The sequence below is a fragment of the Hemitrygon akajei genome, chromosome 7 (genome assembly GCF_048418815.1).
Source record: "Hemitrygon akajei chromosome 7, sHemAka1.3, whole genome shotgun sequence".
Classification (NCBI taxonomy): Eukaryota; Metazoa; Chordata; class Chondrichthyes; order Myliobatiformes; family Dasyatidae; genus Hemitrygon; species Hemitrygon akajei.
Window position 1 is genome coordinate 160,350,046 of NC_133130.1, and position 20,338 is coordinate 160,370,383.

A 20,338-nucleotide genomic window follows, 5' to 3' on the forward strand; every position below is an offset into this window, starting at 1 on the left:
TAAACATTTAAACTCAGCAGAGTATCTGACCAAACATAAACCACAGGTTATTATCCCCAGGATGTCCTTGATTTGATGTCTTTAAAAAAAAATAATAATAATAATCCTGAACCAATAGGTGGGAGTCTTCAGCCCAGAGATGCGGAGAAAACAGAATGAAAGGGAGAAATATCAGTAAGGTACATGGTGGTCAGAACAGATGTTTGAGGTAGTGAAGGGATCCTGACAACCTACACATAAAACTCCCTTCCATGGGCCTGTACTTTGAGGATGCCAGCTGAAGTGTCTATTAATGTATCCTCTGTAGGTTCCTGCAAAGGCAGATTGCCTGATGTGCTTTGGGCCTGTGGTGCCAGATGGTTATGGTGTATGCTACAATCCTATGGACAATCACATCAACTTCGCAGTATCTGCTTTCAACAGCTGTGCAGAGACTAATGCAGCAAAGCTCGCCCACTACTTGGAGCAGGCACTGGTTGATGCAAGGGATCTGCTCATGCGGACACACAGCTCAAAACTCTGAAGCAGTAGGGTATTGAAGTTGAATGGACTTGAGTTGCCCTCGGCCATATAATCATTAATTGGCATCCAGGCATAAGATTACTATTTGACCATGATGTAAGAGTTGGTATTTGCCAAATGTTGTCAGGTACCCTTCCATGGGTACTTATTGACCAGAATTATTTTCTAATTGCCTAAATATTTCTAGGGAAATGCTATTAATATTGCTTAGGCTTGTACAATCAATGGAAGTTGCTTATTTTCTTTTCAAACTAACTCCCTTTACAAGTGGCTACGATGGTGCATTTTCTTCAGTTTCCCTGTTCTAGTGCCTTTCCCCCGGAAGCATGCAGTTAGACCATTCAGCCCATTGAATCTGCTCAACCATTTGATTATGGCTGATTCATTTTCCTTCTCAAACCCTTTTTCTACCTTTCCCCCATAACCTTTCATACCCTTACTAATCAATAGCCTATCAACCTCCAGTTTAAACATACCCAAATACTTGGCCTCCCCAGCCACGTGGCACTGAGCTACAGATTCGCCACCACCTCCTCGTTACGCAATGTACTCTCCTTGCGTACTGATACCTTATTTTCATCAATTTGCAAACTGGTGATCAGTAATGGGAGTTCAAGTAGCTCCTTCTCATCTCAGAGCCTTCCCCATCTCATCTAGATGCTTGTCTCACAATTTAGAATCAGTCATCTGTTCCTATATCTGATAGCCATTCTCTAGCAATAAGCCTGACATTTCTGATCTGATCCAGCTACTTTTGCCAGTTGTAAGTACCTGATTAAGTTATTCAACATAATTAAATTGCTGGAATGCAGAACAGTATATCTTTGTGTACAAATATAGAGTATTCAAAATGAGTCAGGACTTGTTGATGCTGCAAATCACCTAGGTAATCAGTTATCCAGAATATATACTGTATTTCATGCTTTGAAAGATGATTTGTAAAATTATCTAATATTTTAAATATTGGCATTGAATTGTTGCAGTCATGCAGGAGGCCTCCTTCAGTGCTACTGTAATGATATTAGTACATCATTAGTTTGCTACCTATCCTTACTGTACAATTAATGTTGCAACTCCAGATAGCTAGTTAAGGGGTGGAAGAGATGTGGAAATCACAAACACTATCTTGCCCAAAGTGCTTGCATCCTGTATTTTTACAGCAGCAAGAAATGAGCTGCAAAACTAACTGTAATGGCTAAGTTTGATTGTCTTGCAGAATGCAAAAATCAATGTACATTCTAACCTTGCACAAAGGCATTTATCCCTTGATCTCTGCTGGTTCAATATACATATCAAAGTAGGTCCAATGACAACTTACAAAAGTAATGGGCTATTTTTTTTAAAGGGGAAAATCTGCAAGAGTATGGGTAATGGAAAGTGGGTGGGGAGAAAGTAGCTTGATGAATTTTAGCTACTATAAAGCACAATTTCTTTAGTTTTTTTAAATGGGGTTTGTTTTGTAGCTGCTTGTAAGGAGACATACAACGTTGTAAATAGTATACATACTTCAATAATAAATGTATTTTAAACTTTTTGTACTTAGTTACTAAGCTAATGGTTGAATTTAAGCAATTGCTTTTCATATTAGGAAAATGATACTAGACAATGGGTTAGAAGTTATTTATCCTATAAATATGCATGCTGAAGTAGGGCTGCCAAGAGCACCCATGCCTGTTTAATGCTGACAATGTATTTAATTCACTTGCCTGATAAAGCCATTTTTACTAAAAAAAAACACATACCCGTTCATGCACTAAATTATAGTAGTTAAATGGGATGGAGGGTTGCTTTCCTATGAAATTGCAGTTTCTAATCAAAGGCTTCATGCTTAGATAAATCTAGGTAGGGACAAAGTGCCTTATTGTCTCTTAAGTAGAGAGCAGAAGTTAATTTACACAATTACCCAAAGGACCTATGTAAAAATAAAGTAACATTGCTAGGTGGCCAAGAAGAAAAAAGTTGCAAGGTTCTAAATATAGAAAAATTACAATTACACAAATTGCTTTTGCTTTTGGTATATTTTAAAAAGGTGTAGTTTGAGGTGGCTACTAGATACTTCATGTATCCTTTAAGTTTGGTCATCTCTAAACTTCAAGCAATATTTACAGAATTGTCCTACTTCTGCCCTCAGTCAAAAGCTGCCACTTTAAAGCAAAACTATTTGACATCAGTCTTTCACAAGTCAGTGATTAAAACTAGAAATCTTGCTGTGAAGGTGTTGAGTTTCAATTATGATGCCTACTATTAATTTCTGTCACCCAGCACTTCAGTAAAGAAATAATTAGAACACCACAGGTCAGGTAGTATCTGGAAACAGATAAATTAACTTTCAACAGAACCAGCTTTTGAAATAGCAAGTTTCTCTCCACACTTAGTCTGATCTATCATTAACAACATGATAGATGTTATCTGCTATTAAAATACCACATACAAGTACAGTTGACTGTTCATTGACAAAGCACTATTGGTGCTCCATTTAGTTTTATTGCTTTTGTGAAAATATTAAGCTGTGGTCAGCTCTATTACTCCAATTAAAGATTTGAGCAAGATTAAAACTGGTGTTCAGTGCCACCTGCCCGCATCTCCCTCTCTTGCTACTTCCGTTGGACAGGTTTCCACGTTGCCAGATTTGGGAGCAGTTGTTGCCTTGTGACCAGCAAGCTCCCAGACAGGCTTAGGGGAACTCAGCTGTGGACATGTTCCATGTGTTTTTCTTTATTTTATTTTACTATTTGTGCGATTTGATCAAGATGCCAAGGCCAATGGATGAACCAGTGTTCAGCTTGCTACCCTACGAGGTTTACTTACTTCAGCACTGAACTGACTGCGGCTGTGGCTTGCAATCATCAGCACTCAACTCAGTGCTGAACATGGGTGCCTAAGGCCTGCAGCCCCCGGTTGCTAACTGGCTCCATGGCTGTAGACTCGAGGGACTCTGTGATCAATACTCTATGTTACTTGTTTACTTCTGTTTGCACACAATGTGTCTTCTCCCCCCTCCCCCCCAAACACACACACTGGCTCTTTGTCTTTTTAATCTATTCTACTGTTTGTTTTGTGGCTGCTTGCAAGACAAATCTCTTGTATACAGTATACTTTGATAATAAACATACCTTGAAGCTATTGGCCCCTAATACTTTTGTTGTTAATTTCATAATTATGTCATTGCTAATATACTTAAACTGTTTAGCCATTCAGTGTGAATATAATAAAATCTTTAAAAGGTGCTTTGTACGAGTAGTAGTCTTACCTATTGTGGTCGTCCTTCACAAGGATCAGTACCTTATCTCACCTGAATTGTATTTTAGGCTCCTGGCCTAATGTTGCAGTCAAGTGAGGTAGAATCCTGGTTTGTGTGTAAGCTTCACAAATAGAAAGAAACCGTAATGTGACCAAGAACTACAGTCTTCAAGCCTATTCCAGGACTGGAATGCAAATAGGCCCTTAGTTTACGCTACAACAACCTTCCATTCCATTCACCCAGAGGTGGTGGGAAAGGGGACAGTCCATCTTCTGTTAGTTTTTCTTTACAAATAGTTTACCTTGACTGTAAGGACGTATTGGAAACAAACCAGGACTCTATATCCAACTTACCAGTTTGTGTCTCCCACTCACTAGAATTCCTTACCTATTATCACTAAAGCAGGCAAAGACCACAGCGAAGAAAACATTATGACAGGCAAGCATTGTATTTGCCATAAAATACAATTGGAACATTGATGCACATTTCCTTTAAAGTTGATGCCTTACAGAGACTTGTTCAACCAGCTTAAGATAGTTTCAAACCAAAGTCTAAATTAGATAGCAGCTTACTTTTACCCCAGAGGCACAGGAGATTAATTATTATTTTTTAAGAGTCCAATTCCATTCTGGTTAAAATAAGTTTCAAGCAGATTGATTTGCTTTAAATATTCAGTTTGGATACTTGACCCATATTACCAGTCTCAATTTACCAATTTCACTTCATGCTGATGGTACATAGTGTCACTCATGAAGAGGAAGTGGGGGGTGGGGGGGGGGGGGGGGGGGGAATAAAAAGAAAACTTTGCAGAATTGTGATTAATGGAGAAAGCTGCTGCATTGCTAGGAAAATAAAACTACACAATCCAATGTGTACTTTGATCCAAAATGCCCCTGACATTTGTTTCTCATAACAAAACTTCTGGCTCTGATAAAACTTTTTTGTAAAGAGTTAAATTGGAAATAAACGCAATGTCTGGCCACTCAGAATGAGCAGAGGTTTTGATTGCATCAAGCTCAGGTGAATTCAATTGCAGGTCTCAAACATCAATGGAGGTGGAGGACTCACTAGCTCTTGCTAAAAGCCAGCATTTACATGATGGCACAAATGGTCTTCAGTACCATGTTTTTAAGAGATGTTAAAAAGCTAGACCCTTCTGATTATAGCATTGTTAGCTTAAATCACTGATCACGGTAGGGTGCAACATCAACTCAAAGCCTCTACCACTCTTGCTGAAGATAAACTAGAGTTCAGGTATACAAAAAAAATTACAGCACCGATAAAGTATTTCACATTGTTAACTATTTAGTCCCAAAACATTATGAAATGGCCAAAATAAATGGAAAAACATAGACAGAATGATAAACATTCATCTCCCCGAACAGAAAGCTGGAAATGGAATAAGACATACTAGTTTTAAGTAGGAATCAGTTGTGAATAAAGTAATATTCTAAGTTTTTGCAATATGTTCCAAGCAATAATGATTTTAAAACCTAAAAACCAGTTACAGTCACCATATAAAACATTAAGCTGCATTTATTTGTTGCAAATCTACCTATCCCTGCTGGGAGAAGAGAGAAATCAATGAGAAAAATCTTGCCTACCCAATACAGTGACCTGATTTTTCACAAAAACTTACTTGACTAAGATGCACATACCTTTGTAAAGAGTCCATTCATTTACACAGAGGATACTCCATAATATTAAATATTAGTGATTACTTGATGAAAAGTACCTGCACATTCTATATTGAAGTGGAAATTGTCATTGTTCTATAAATGGAGTCAAGGCCTGTTGAGCACGATCCCAATAGGTTGGCAATAGCTTCTGGAAAGGAGTAATCTAGTTTGATTCTACCACCTGGCTCTGGGTATCCAGAAGGAGCAATTCTTAGTGAGCCTAAGCTCCAAATTTCAATTTATGCTGTATTCCAAATGAATATTTTGTTCATATTTGACCTCGGGTCATACAAATCCAAACCATCATGATAAATTCAGCATGGAATGTTAATAGTCTATTAAAAAGGAGACTATGCAACCAGATAGCCATCAACCTTTCACCTGTGGCCTCTTTTCCAATCCCCATCCCCACATTAGAAATTGACTTAAGTTTACAAACAGCAATACAGAGCATAAAAAGGTACAGTGCACCATATAAGGCAATCACATTGTGAACACCACACTAACAGAATACAAGAAGCCAAACTACAAAAACGTGCTACATCTAGAGGAAGCACTTTTCAAAATAGCCCTTCATTGTGTACCTGAATAGCAATTACTTTACATTTTTTAATTTGATAAAAAAATGGAACATTTACATAGCAGACATGTTCCTCACTAGACAGTGAGAGCTGGTTAGTTATCCAACCAGAAGGATCACAGATTTTAAAAAAATCTACTATATCCAAGAAAAATTAACAAATTCTCTTATGTATAGATCTGATCGAATTCACTTTAACCACCGCCCCAGCCTACTGTGTGCACTTCTGAAGCACTGATCTGTGAGCTGTCAAACATAGACTCCCACCTTAGTATTCATAAATTCCACTCTTACAGTGTCTTGGATATTATTTGCTCTGAGCTAAACTTGGAAACATTAAACAATCTGCCTCTCAAATTAGGTTTATTCTATAAGATACTTTAAAAATGAACAAAAACTGGGCTTTGATCACACTGAGGTAAAACACATTATAATACTGCTTCTACTCCTATTAAAACACCAAGGATATTTTAAGTGATATGAGACTCTAGGCTGGGGCAACATCCTGCCAGTCAAACCAGCAGCAAATTTTACTGCAAGATTTAAAAAAAACCTAGAATATATCAAGGTTTCAGTATTTTCCCCTAAATCATTTAAACAATGTATACTTTACATTCAGAAGCTACTGAGAATATGCAAGATCTAAAGGATGAAATGGCAGGTTTAGCATCAAACTGAAAGACTAAATTATCAGAGCATTTGTGCCATGTCTGTGGTTCTAGATTACTTTAGAAATGCAACTCAGTAAGTTAGAAATAATTTATCAAGAGTACTAATGATTTAAGAGGGATAAGAAAAAACCCCACCAGGAATAATTAACTTGGCGCTACTTAGCAGTATCAGGTTAAAGTGATTGTCATGACCTTAGTAATTACTTAGTGATTATTTCCATCACTGTTTTTATCCTGCTTGAAGTAATGATCAGCACACTCAAGAACACTAGCATGTTTAAAACTATCAGTATTGCCTTATTTTAACTCACAATTTTGTTGCAGATGATATGCTGAAATTCATTAGGAACCACTGCAAAGTCACAAAAAGGATCAAGGGTCATGAACAAAAAACAGAAATCAGTTATACAAGCACCAACTCAGGAGCATAACATTTTAACAAGTAAACAATGCTTAAAAACTTATCAACACACAAAAGAAATATTAATCACACACCACTATAGCACCTACACAAGAAAGGTGTTTTTCCAAGTTTAAAAATATTAAGCTAACTGGAATAAGTACAATTTCCCTATTCTGGAAATTCACTGACATGTACAAAGTCTTGACAACAGACTGAATTAATATAATATGAAAATGAGCAAAGGTGAAAGAATAAATGAACACAAGATATAAAAAGATAGGCCAAAAATTAAATGCATTACTTCAAAAAAAAATGCAGCCATCATTTGTCAGTCTCCACTGTTCTTTTTTCACATATTTTCAAATGCAGATCATTCAATCTATTAAAACTATGTTGCCTATCAGACCAATCCCATCACCCCCATTCCACCACTTAATTCCCTCCTCTCACATAGCTCCACCATGATTCTCACACCACTAACAAACACTAGAGATGATCTACAGCAACAATTAACTGATCAATCTTTGGGATATGAGAGGAAAGCAGAGTATCTGCAAAAACTTAGAGTCACAGTGAGAGCATGCAAACTCCACACAGACAGCAGCAGAGACCAATTCATTCCACTTGGCTTTTTCCTTTCCAGAGTAATAGTTCTACAGATTCTAGGTAATATATCCAATTATTAATTCTTTGCACTCACTGCTAGGTTATCTAGCTGCGGGTAACACACAGCCAAGCTTGATACTCACCCTCATGCACAAACTGGTTATGGGACACTGATCAGAAACAAATGCTTCAATCAACCTACTACCCATCTCCTTGACTTCATCTCCACCTTAAATATCTAGATTAGAAAGCAGAATAGCTATTAAATCTTTAAGCCAGTTAGCTACATTTAGTTGTATTTGCAGAAGTAAAGGCTGTACTTCCCATCCTGAGCAACTTAAAATTCTCCTAGTGAGCAAGTTGGTGTGACATTTTACACTTATTTCTTTGATTTTAGTATACTCATATTTTATACTTAAGCTTACTTATTAGCAAGCAAAACAGCACCAATTGAAATACATATCACAATCAAATGAGGGAAATACATCACATTAAAATGAGAAATAACCCAAATAAAAGAAAAATAAAGAATATTATTGCATACCTTGCTACCTTTACGCAAAAATCAACTATTCCTTCACACCCCTCCAAGTTTATTTTTTTTAAATAAACTCACCCATGTAGTGAATATGGTATCTGGCAAACGACAAGTTCAAGCTCAACCCTTTAACGGGCAACTGACTGGCAGTCCACAAATGTTTAGAGAGAATGGGTAGTCATGACTATTCTGCTTGAACTGTGCAAAAATAAAACTCCCTCCTTCCTACATACAACTTGTTTCTATGTAATTTCAAACACCTTAATTTTCAAACATTTATTTAAAATGAGAAATACATTACAAGAAATCTTTTAAATCAAAATATCAATTGTTTCATAATTGTATTCTGAAATACTAAAAATAAACACGATCCTAGCTATATACTAGCTAATACAGGTGACAATAACCTGCTTTGGAATTCTGTCTATAAACAGGTTGAGAATAAATCTTTCACTACCAATGGCCTGTACATCAAACAATTGCCCTGTGACTTTACTCACATAGTCATTCACTGTACATGGATCCAATGTTAATTCCTATCTCTAAACAGCATTAGGTTAATCTTGATGACCAACCAGCTCAGAGAAACATAGCAAACCAAGCTGCACTGTTCCAAGGTAGATATTTCCATAGAAAGGTATTACCAGCTGCCCACACATTTCCCTGTTACTTATGCACTGTACCCCAAATCAAAAACTAAATCAAAGTACTGATTTTCCCATTAGGTTACTAACAAGCAAACAGGTAACAGGGCTAAATAAATTCCTCATCACCATGAGCATACTGGATTAGGATCTGTACCACAATTGCAAAATGGTGGATTTCAGGTGAATGTCAAGTACTCAAGAGAGCAAAATTTGACAACTCACATTGTCTGAAAGTTACTCTATGGCCTCAGAAATAAAACGTTCAAGAGTAGCTGAATGCTACATTTACATTTTAGCAGGCACATTTCCCAATTCAATTGACAGTATTTCACTGGGTTTAATGTTTGTACCATTTATGGGTAGCAGTGGTCAATATGATCCATGCCTTCATTGCAGGAACACGCAGGAATCTAGAATGTACCACAATGCCAGAAAATTCTATCCTAGCACATCTTATATTAAAAAAAAAACAGGAAGAGCTGTGTTTGTGTAGTATATTTCATGCCCCTTGCAAGTCTACCATAAGCACGTTAAGGCATAGCGTCACTGTTGCAAAGAAATGTGCTTGGTATGATTCAACAAAATGCAATAATAGCTAAATAATTTTGCTTTTGAACATATTGAATAAAGGGGGAAACATTGGCCATAATGTTGTGGAATACTCCAGTGGTTCTTCTCAAAATAGTACTGTAGAATCTTTTACATCTACTCAAGAAATCAAATGGGGCTCTGATTTAAACTCTATCCAAAACACATCGCTCTCTAAAGTACAGCAATTCCTATTTGTGTTCTGGCCTTGAGTGCCAACTGAAACCAGTACCTTTGGTGATTGGAAGGGAAATGTGTACCAGCTGATACAAAATAACAAACACTGGCTGTGAAGTAAAAACAGACATGATGCACTGTTACATTGGTAAAGGCGTGGCTATGTGGTTTTAGTTTGGAACACAATCCATGGATTCTACTCAATTGACAAAAATCAACAATGTCTGTGGAGCAGGGAATTAATGCTTTTAATCTACAGACTTATCAATGTAGGACAAACATGTGAAAGATGCAAACTACTGTCTTTGCAAATGAGATGAAACACTGATTTCAGAATAAAAGGTAGCTCCCACCTCGATACTAAAATAAATTGTACACCTTGCCATGGCAGCAGCAAAGTTAGGGTGCAATTTGAGGTCAGTTTTTGCACAAATGAATATATCCACACGATGCAAAAAGTCTCCAAAGATCATCAAACACACAATTCAGAAAGGAACGAGTCTCTTATATCCTTCTTCACTACAAAGTTTCAGTTCCTTTAATATTAAACCTGGCCCCAGATAAAGTGCCTATTTCTGAAATGCACAGTATTTACCAAGATTAAGATTTGAATAATAAATCATCAAATCAAAAGGCCTGGACCAGTGATTCTGACAGCATTAAGAGTTGGGAGAAAAGGGCATAACATGTTAAATATCCTGTTTCTGTGTGGCTAGGCGATGTTAATGTCAGAATGTACATAATTAGTCCCTTAACGTAATGCAGGGAAAAATGCCAAATTCTGCTTAGTCAAAGAGTTCTTAAAAGCCACATTGTTCATCACAGGTAATTGTAACCAATGAAAAAGAAACATTAGTTTTTCTCATTCATATCACTAGTGTCTTTACAAAAAACTAATTAATTTTCCTAAAGTGCAACTTGATCCCTTATAATATTTCTGGCTGCTACAGAAGTCTAGTATGTCAGACACCTGATTGACAATTTACAAACTACATCTTTCTTTTCTTCCAATATGTTTTTAAACCAGTGTCATAAAAATATCACTTCTCCACAATATTTCATACTCCTATATTGTGAAGTATACTCCTTCCCCTGCTGCCTTTCTCTAAAATAAAAATGACATTCCTGAATCAGATGCAATAATATCACATTTCACTGGCCCTGTGTGCACGTGCTTCATTTAAACTGGTTCAGCCCAGTACCCACGTGACTCTAACATGCAGTAGAAAGCTAACAGCAAGCTATATCAACACCGACTGCAATCACAGAGGGTGTCTGGACTGTTGACACAGATCTCAGCTTGCCTTTGACTGTCTTCCAAAAGAATAATGAAATTTCAAATGACATGTTTTTGTTGCTGTTGATTTTCCTCTCATTCGAGGTTCGCACCACAGTCCTGCCCCCAAGTGAAAGATGCTGACTTTGCATCACTGCATCTTGGTGCCCAGTTTCCGTTGTCTGTTTCTGAGGGGAGACAGAAAAAATGAAATTTTTTTTTAACGTATTTGTTAACACTTTAATGAATTCCCTACTGTAGTCCTCAGTTTTAAAATGCTATAGTTGGAGGCATAAACAATACACAGAAAACTATTTCCTCACTAATCCACCACTACCACACAGGATAGAATGGGAATGGATATACTAAAAAAAAAACAGTAACTCACACTTACATAGTACCTTTTATATTATGATGCATTCTGCAGGAACATTTGGCAAACAATTTTCATATCTGGCTAGTACAAATTTTGGAATAGGTGACCAAAGGTTTGATCAAGGTCTTAAAACTTTGAAAGGCTTAAAAGAGTGAAGAGAATTGAAGGAAGAAAGAGGTTTAGAAAGGAAATTCCAGCGTTTAAAGTGCATGCAACTAAAGCAGAGCAACCCATGGTCAGCCACTGAAAACAATCAATTGTTTCAGTCTTCCTGACCCCAAGGAACATGATCCAGGCTGCATAATTGGCAATGGTAGGGACAGTTTTTTGTTTATCATGTATTGCATTGTACTGCTGTTGCAAAGTAAACAAAGCTCACCACATATGCTGGTGATATTAAACCTGATTCTTGAAGAAAGGTGGCCAGTAAAGTCACCTTTACCACCTTATAAGACCAGAAGGATCTATAATGCCTTAACATTTACCTGCAGGCCTTCTAAGTGACAGCTTTCCCTGTCATGACAGAATAAGGAATCAGCATTTGGCAAGAAGGGAGATTTACTGAGGAGGCTGTAAATTTGAAATATTCTGAGGAACAGGATCATAACTGGATGCTCTGTCATGGGTAATGGAATTTTAAGTACTGAGAGAATTAAGAACCATGGGAAAGGTGGAAAAGGGTTGTTCCAAAAGATCAGCGTGGTCTTATTTTAATGGTTTAAAAAGGACCAATACAGTTTATATCTCTTTTTTTTCCATTAAGAAGCTTATGAAGTTTTTATGTAGAAAACAGTATCAACTGAGGGCGAGGATACGACAAAACTACATGGATATTACAAAGTGAACTTTCTGTGACAGCAGATAACACTGTGTGAAGCAGAGCATTTTTTATCCAGTTTATCAAAATGCTGCTCAATGTTAGTTTGTTCACAACATACAATTCTGATACTTTTAACATCATCAACTATCCACGTATTCCCTGTATAGTGTCGTTCAGCTGTTGTTTGGAAGCAACATCCTCTTTAGCTGTGAATTAGCCCACTGTTGGGATAAGTAACTCATACCAATCAGACACAGAAAGCAACTGATCACTGGATCCATCTGGAAAGGTAATTAATTCTGTCAAAGAGATATAGAGGAAGCATTGCAGGGATTCTTCCCAAATTGCTTCAAAAAACATTCAAATTAATGTCCTCCTGAGTGTAATAACACTGGATGGCAAAACAGAAGGCTTCTGATGCTGTGATACTGGCTAGATCAAAGTAATACTAATTTGCATGCACCGAAGTCCTGAAAAATTGCCTCATTCTACTCACAGTTAGGCTTTTACGCAATTAAAGAACTTGCTATCGACTCTTCCATAATGTCAAGACAAATCAGAGCTTTAGAACAAATTGAGTACATTCAAAGTATAATCTCTTTTGAAATCTAGGAAACAATCACTAATTTCATTTAAAGCAAACCCACACAAGCCATGTGAAGAACAAGACAATTATTGATATTTCTTGATTGATAAATACCTAGCAAATATTGGAGAGCTATCTCTCCTGCTTTTTGACTCTTTACATCTATCTGAGACCACAGAGGCCTCTATTTAATATTTCATCTAAAATAAATGGCATCTCTCAGTGATGCATTTTCTCTATAATTCCCAAATACTCCACTGTAAGTATCAACCTAGATTATGTGTGCCATCCTTTAGGTTCGGACTTACAATTCATCACCTTCTATCCACTAGTCAAGAACATTAACACGATAGTGTTCTTCCACTAAGTGACAGTGGGTAGACTCCTTAATTTAGCCAAACAGGAACACTAGCAATCCTTTTCACTCAGTTGCTCCTTAAAAAGCAGAATAATATTCCTATATTTCAGACACCCAGATGACTAAGTGTCCTGTGAAAAATGTTGACCGGCATTCATATATAAATATTCCTCTTCTTCTTGTGGTTAATCTCTTGCAATTAAGAGTGGAGAACTTTTATATAATGCTTATATTATTGCCATACAGTAAAACTTGAGAAGATACTTAATACAAAAGCAAGATTTATTCAGAACAGCATGAATGCAAGTATTCAAATTTATCACCTTACCTTGCTTCTGACCTTGTGACTGTGTACTCAAACCAGAGAATATTTGGAATCAGGCTTGTGTCCCGTATCAGGAAAAATTCCGAGATTGGCCTAAATTATGAGGAAAAGTAACAGTACAATAAGAATCACTGACATTTGGTGACAGGTCAAATTGCAACAAAGAATCCAGTGAGGCATAACTTATAATGAACAGCATGACATCCAAATTCACTAGTCACAACAAGTATACTGTTTCTTCCAGCATGCCAGAGTACACATTTCTCCAAAGGGAGATGAACGTGGCTTCAAATATACTGGTCTTTGCCCTGGATCTTGACACCTTACCTTCACTTTAAGTCATCTTCAAATTCATTTCAAAGAAAGTCAATTTCATGTTACTTTTCAGTAAGTTATGATGGTCTAAACCAGGGATTCCCAACCTGGGATCCACAGACCCCTTGGTTAATGGTAGGGGTCCACAACATAAAAAAGGTTGGGAAACTCTGGTCTAAATCAACGTGATCAGCTTTCCACGCATCATATCCCAACTAGATGCTTTTTTGTTTTCTAGATATACAGGGAGGCCAAAGTACAGGTTCACAGCTTGTTTGCAGACTTGTATGCAGGCCTGTTCCCACAGGTCTGGTCCTCTTGATTAGAAGCACCCCACACTTGGAAAATCTCTTCCTTTGCTTTTGGCCAGATATTAAAATGAGGAAACAAGTCACTTAAACTAGTGCTCACTTCCCCCTCAGCACTGCTGAAAAGAGGAGTCGTAAGCAGTGCCTCAGAAATATCAAACCATTTCTTGCTGCTGGCCAAAAGGCACACATTCCAGTGGTCTAGTCAACAATGTCTCGATTGCTTGTTGTAAATGCTGTCTGCCATTTGGCCCAAGGGCTGTTCAGTGTCAGGAGGTAGACTTTGCCCATATTGGAAACAAAATGTTAACATATTGGAAAACAATTGTTATGAATAGCATTTGCCATTCTTCTGGCAAAAAAAGCCCCCCCCCCCCCCCCCCCAAGTACAAGCAATAATTGAACTATCTTTCACCAGGCTTTCAGAAATTCAGCCCACATTAAAAACTTTATAATGAATTGCTCACCTAAATCATTAACCCATCTTTTCCTCTCAGGGACTATTAACCAGCAGGCGAGGAACAAGACAGTAGAGTTGAGAAATTGTTCTAACCCTGCCCTTTTTAAAATATTTATTTTGAGATATGTTACGAATGTGCCACAACTCTGAGGGGCAGAAGGGTACAAAGTAGCCCCCTCCTTTTTGAGAATCGCAATATCGCTATTAATTCAGGTCTGGGACCCAGGAAATGAGAGAGAGACACGCAGAATCCACAAGGGTTTGGAATGTGTCCTGGCCCCCAGAAAGGCGGAACCATTGATAACGACTATTGTCTCTTGGAGACGGAATTGTGTATTGAGTACTGTACTATTCATTGAAGCCCTCAGTGGGCTGGTTGAGGGATTGCATCATCCCAACCCGACTGACATCTGAGACCCTGTGAGTAAGGATAAAAGAGGGTCTAGGGAACAACCCCTTTAGACTCACCAGGAGAAACGCTAGAAATCCCGTGACAGCGTTTAATAGTGACAGCCGGTGGGGGCCCGCGTGCGTCCTTTTCCATTTGCCTAGGAATTGGCGGGCCTTACCACGGAAGAACGGCTTAGCTAAGGAAGAGGCCACCAACGAAATTTCGAAGGATCGACATCATAAAAAGGAAAAGCTGGCAAGTTCTAAATTCTCTCTCTCTCTCTCTCCAACAATTGAAAACCCAGCAGTCCCCAAAGGCAGAAGCCTGCCTGAACTGAATGACTTTTATATTTCCATCGGACAATACATTATCCCCTAGACAACGATAGAGCTTATTTCTTATTATTATTATAGCCGCAATTTTAGATCGTATTGACGACGTATATTATCTGTATGTTTGCATTGATATTATTTTTGTGTATTTTTACCAATAAATACTGTTAAAAATAGTACCATCAGACTTCAATGGACCTCTCTATCTTTGCTGGTAAGTGACCCAGTTACGGGGTTCGTAACAGATACAATTCCATGATCCAAATGTGTCTGCTCTAATCCTAGAAGACAGACTATGTAATCCAGTTTTAAATTAACAACTTTGTATTATCCTCAAGTGAATGCTAAAGTTTAGGACACTTACCACGAAGCTATCCTAGGGAATAGTGGCGTTAGTACCTCTTGTGTAAAGATAAACCAGGCTGCTCCCATTGCCCCACCTGCTATAACTCCATATATCACTTGGCTCCAGGAATGGTACATCAAATAGACTCTGTAAGACCAAACACAGAATCCCTTTGAAAACAAAAATTAGCTGTAGAATCTTACTATAGATTGAATGACCTACAATGCAATATCTGCACCAACTATTCAGCTCTGTTTGGATAGTTGGCATGTTTGCAGATGACACCAAACTTGGTAGCATAATAGACAGGATTATCCAAGTTTATAGTGGAATCTAGAGCAACAGGCAAAGTGTGCAAAATAAATGGCAAATGTAATCTAAATCTGACAAGTGCAAAGTGTTACAATTTGATATATTAAACTAAAGCAGGACTTACACAGACCGAGACAGGACAGGATAGGACAAAGTCAGCGTGGTTTCCTTAAGGGAAAATTCTTGCCTGACTAACCTGTTAGAATTCTTTGGGGAGATAACATGTAGCATAGATAAAGGGGATGCAGTGGGTGTTGTACATTTGGACTTTCAGAAGGCCTTTGACAAGATGCCTCACGAGGCTACTTACTAAGTTAAGAGCCCATGATATTACGGAAAGTTACTAGCATGGTTAGTTATCAATGGTTTAGATGATGGAATAGATAGCTTTGCTGGCAAGTTTGCAGATGATACAAAGATTGGTGATGGGGCAGGTAGTGCTGAGGAAACAGGTAGGCTACAAAAGGACTTTGACAGATTAGGAGAATGGGCAGGTGAGAAGCAGATGAAATAGAATGTTGGAAAATGCATGGTCATGCACTTTGGTAGTGGAATAAATGTGCAGATTATTTTCTTAACGGGGAGAAAATCCAAAAATTTGAGATGCAGATCATCCTTAAGGTTAACTTGTAGGTTGAGTTGGTGGTAAGGAAGACAAATGCAATGTTCACATTCATTTCAAGAGGTCTAGAATATAAGAGCAGGCCTCACCTTGAGTATTGTGAACAGTTTTGGGCTCTTTATGTAAGAAAAGATGTGCTGGCGTTGGAGAGGGGTCAGAGGAGGTTCACAAGGATGATTCTGGGAATGAAAGGGCCATCATACAAGGAATGTTTGATCGCTCTGGATCTGTACTCACTAGAATTTAGTAAGGGCGGGGGCAAATTTCATTGAAACCTTTCCAACGTAGAAAGGCCTGGACAGAGTAGATATGGAAAGGATATTTCCTATGGTTGGGGGGGGGGGGGGGGCTCAGGATATAGGGGAGTCCACTTAAAACAGAGATGCAGAGAAATTTCTTTAGGCCGAGGGTAGTGAATTTCTGGAACTTAATACCACAGGCAGCTGTGGAGGCCAGGTCATTGGGTGTATTTAAGGCAGAGCTGGATAGTTTCTTGATTGGATACGGCATCAAAAGTTACGGAGGAGAAGGCTGAGGAGGGGAGAAAAAGGATCAGCCATGATTAAATGGTTGTGCAGACGCGATGAGCCAGTTGGCCTAATTCTGTTCCTATGTCTTATGGCCTAAATTGTAGTGCCCCAGAGAATGTCAAAGAACAGAGTCCTAGGGGTATAAATAGAGTTCCTGGAAGCAGAGACAAGGTAGTGAAGAAGCTGTTTGGGCATGCTTGTCTTCAGCTTCACACTTGCTGCAGAAATTTATGCAATGTCAGAAATTACTGATAAAAATATGCATTTGCACTCATGCATACTTGTTACCACCAGGATTATACAAGCTTTATGAAAATCTGACTTGTGCAAAGTATTGAATATGATGCTTTTATCTATCATATTTTGTTAAAGATTAAACATTTTTATACAAAGGACAATGATACCCTTAGTGTTGGGTATTCCTCAATAGAAGAAAGAAATTCTGCTGTTCCCAGGTAGTTACCTCATCAGATCACTGAAAAATTAAAATATTAGTGTGTCCAAGGTTGTTTACTTAGCAATCAGACTATGGCCTGAACAAAACACTTTCACACTTTAATTATACAATAATAGCAAACATCACACCATAGAATACATGCATAACTACTGTTTTCATAAAGAAAAACAACACCTCAATCAATCTATTGGAAGACAAGATATTACCTACCTACTATAGGAGACGAGGAAGGCCACAGTCAGCAAACAAATGGATAAAATGTGCCTCCACAACAGGTCTAAACATCTAGCATTGTTTGTTTGGTGCATTCTAGAGAAAGGATCAAATATGACTCTTTTTAAATGCATTGAAATTTTCACCTCATGACTCAATAATATAGTTTCTGCAGCTGCAAAATTCTAAAGTACCCAAAAGACCCTGCAGAGGTATTATCAAAAAAAAAATGCTTAAAAGCAAAGTAAGGATCTGTTAGGACATATCAAAATTAGGTTAAAGTGGTAGATTTTAAGCAGGAAGCTTGAATGAACAGTTGAGAGGCAGAGCAATTAAGTGAGGAAATCTACGCTTTGAGACCAAATAGTTGAAAAGTACAATATCAATGTTAAAGCAGTGAAAATTAAGATAGTGAAGGAGGAATGGAGGATTTGAGTATCATCTTATATAACCGCTTGAGACTGAAGCCATCTTTTTCCACATTTCAGTCCTGAGGTCATTGATCAGGCTACTGAGAATCTTGCAGATTTTACCACAGATTGGGGGGGGGAGACAGGAAGTATTTAATCTCTTCCTACATAACTCAGAATAAAGCATCACATTGAAATTTGGCCTGCCCCAGGGAACCAAATAGAAAATAATTAGGGCCTCAATGCTGCAGTGTTGGCCTGGGAGCTGATCCTAAAATTGGTTTGCTTATCCTTCCAGCAGTATTGGTGAATTTTACATTGATGCAATTGATGGTACTTTTCCATTGCCTTGACTTGCTGTTACATTCAATATGGAGAAAGAGCTTTCAGGGCAGTACTCAAGTCCACATATCAGGAGCATACAGTAGCCCACACAAGTGACAGAAAGAAACACATGATTTTGCATCATACCTACCCAACTGTCTCAGGGCAAAAGGTACCTGATATCTGTAACAAGGTTAGGGTTAAATCGAGGATTGCTGGGGCAGCACAGCTCAAAGGGGCTTGAAGGGCCTACTCCACACAGCATCTCTATATAAAATAAAGAGTCTGACCTCAACAAAACCAAGACATCCTTGATCCTCAGGGACTGCTGAAGAAGCAGCAGCTTGACAAGTGGGTACCAATTGGAGATGGAGCTTTATGTATTCACAAGGTGCCCTCCTACCACATGAATATCCTTGTCAATTTGTGCAACCATGGTTCAGGTCTCCCACAAATTGATGGCTAAGTCAAGAAATCTGATGGCTGAAGGGAAGGAACTGTCCCTGAAATATTGAGTGAGAGTCTTCACACTCCAGTACCATCTCCTTGATAGTAGCAATGAGGGCATGTCCTGGTTGATGGGGATTTTTAATGATGGATGCCACCCTTTGAAGGTGTCCTCGATGCTGGGGAGCCAGTGGCCATGCTGGAGCTGGTCGAGTTTACAACTTTCTGTGGTTTTTTTCTGATCCTGTGCAGTGGCCCCTCCATTTCAGACAGAGTTGCAAACAGAACGATCCCCATGGCATCACAAGACCACCAGACAGAGCAGCATAATTAAACCACTCAGACGTCGACTCTGCTCCGCCATTCCATCATGGCTGATTTATTATCCTTCTCAACCCCATTCTCCTGCATTCTCCACATAACTTTTAACACTGACTAACTAAGAATCTATCAACCTCTGCTTTAAATATACTCAATTACTTGACCTCCACAGCCATCCATGGCAATGAATTCCACAGATTCACCACCCTCTGGCTGAAGAACTTCCTTTCCATGTTCTAAATAGACATCCCTCTAATCTGAGGCTGTGCCCTCTAGTCCTAAACTAATCTACTATAGGAAATAATCTCTCTACATCCACTGTCTAGGCCTTTCATAGTTGATAGGTTTCAATCAGATCCCCCTCATTCTTCTAAACTCCAGCGAGTATCGGCCCAGAGCCAAACACACCTCATGTGTTAACCCTTCAATTCCCAGAATCAGTCTTGTGAACCTCCTCTGGACCCTCTCTCCAATGCCAGCACATCTTTTCTTAAACAAGGAGCTCAAAATTGCTCACTATACTCCAAGTATGCTCTGACCAATACCTTATAAAGGCTCAGCATCACATCCTTGCTCTTATATTCTAGTCCACTTGAAATGAATGCTAACATTGCATTTGACTTGCTTCCCACTGACTCAACCTGCAAGAAACCTTCAGGGAATTCTGCACACGGTCTCTCAAGTCTCTTCTTTAATCTTCTCCATTTAGAAAATAGTCTACACTTTCATTCCTTCACCAAAGTGCCTACACTATATTCCACCTGCCACTTCTTTGCCCACTCTCCCAATTTGTCCAAGTCATTCTGCAGACTTCCTACTTCCTTAACACCACCTGCTCCTCCATCTTTGTATCATCTGCAAAGATATGCACAAAGCCATCGATTCCATCGTCCAAGTCACTGACCTACAACATAAAAAGAAGTGGTCCCAATACCGACCGCTGCAGAACATCACTGGTCATCAGTAGCCAACCGGAATAGGTCCCCTTTATTCCAACTCTTAGCCTTATGCCAATCATCCAATCTTCTATCCATGCTAGTATTTTTCGTGAAATATCATGGGCCCTTGTCTTGTTAAGCAGCCTCATGTACAGTACCTTGTCAAAGGCCTTCAGATCCCCCTCATTCTTCTAAACTCCAGCGAGTACAGACCCAGAC

At 38.5% G+C, this 20,338-nt stretch overlaps 2 protein-coding genes across 5 annotated transcripts in view; one reads left to right on the top strand and one right to left on the bottom strand.

Annotated features, from left to right (window-relative positions):
* Positions 1-3,749, top strand: part of crata (carnitine O-acetyltransferase a) — a 63,753-nt gene extending 60,004 nt beyond the window's left edge. For all 4 annotated transcript variants that reach the window (XM_073052342.1, XM_073052339.1, XM_073052340.1 and 1 more), the window contains one exon: positions 308-3,749. In XM_073052342.1, the coding sequence (XP_072908443.1) occupies positions 308-523 (216 nt within the window). In that variant the 3' untranslated portion in view covers positions 524-3,749. The remainder of the gene's footprint in view (positions 1-307) is intronic.
* A 443-nt stretch (positions 3,750-4,192) lies between these two features.
* dolpp1 (dolichyldiphosphatase 1) overlaps positions 4,193-20,338 on the bottom strand; it is a 31,048-nt gene continuing 14,902 nt past the window's right edge. The window contains exons 5-8 of the mRNA XM_073052350.1: positions 17,677-17,775; positions 15,564-15,692; positions 13,397-13,486; positions 4,193-11,116 (exon numbers count right to left, since the gene is read on the bottom strand). Coding sequence (XP_072908451.1) covers positions 11,080-11,116; positions 13,397-13,486; positions 15,564-15,692; positions 17,677-17,775 — 355 coding nt within the window. The 3' untranslated portion in view covers positions 4,193-11,079. The remainder of the gene's footprint in view (positions 11,117-13,396; positions 13,487-15,563; positions 15,693-17,676; positions 17,776-20,338) is intronic.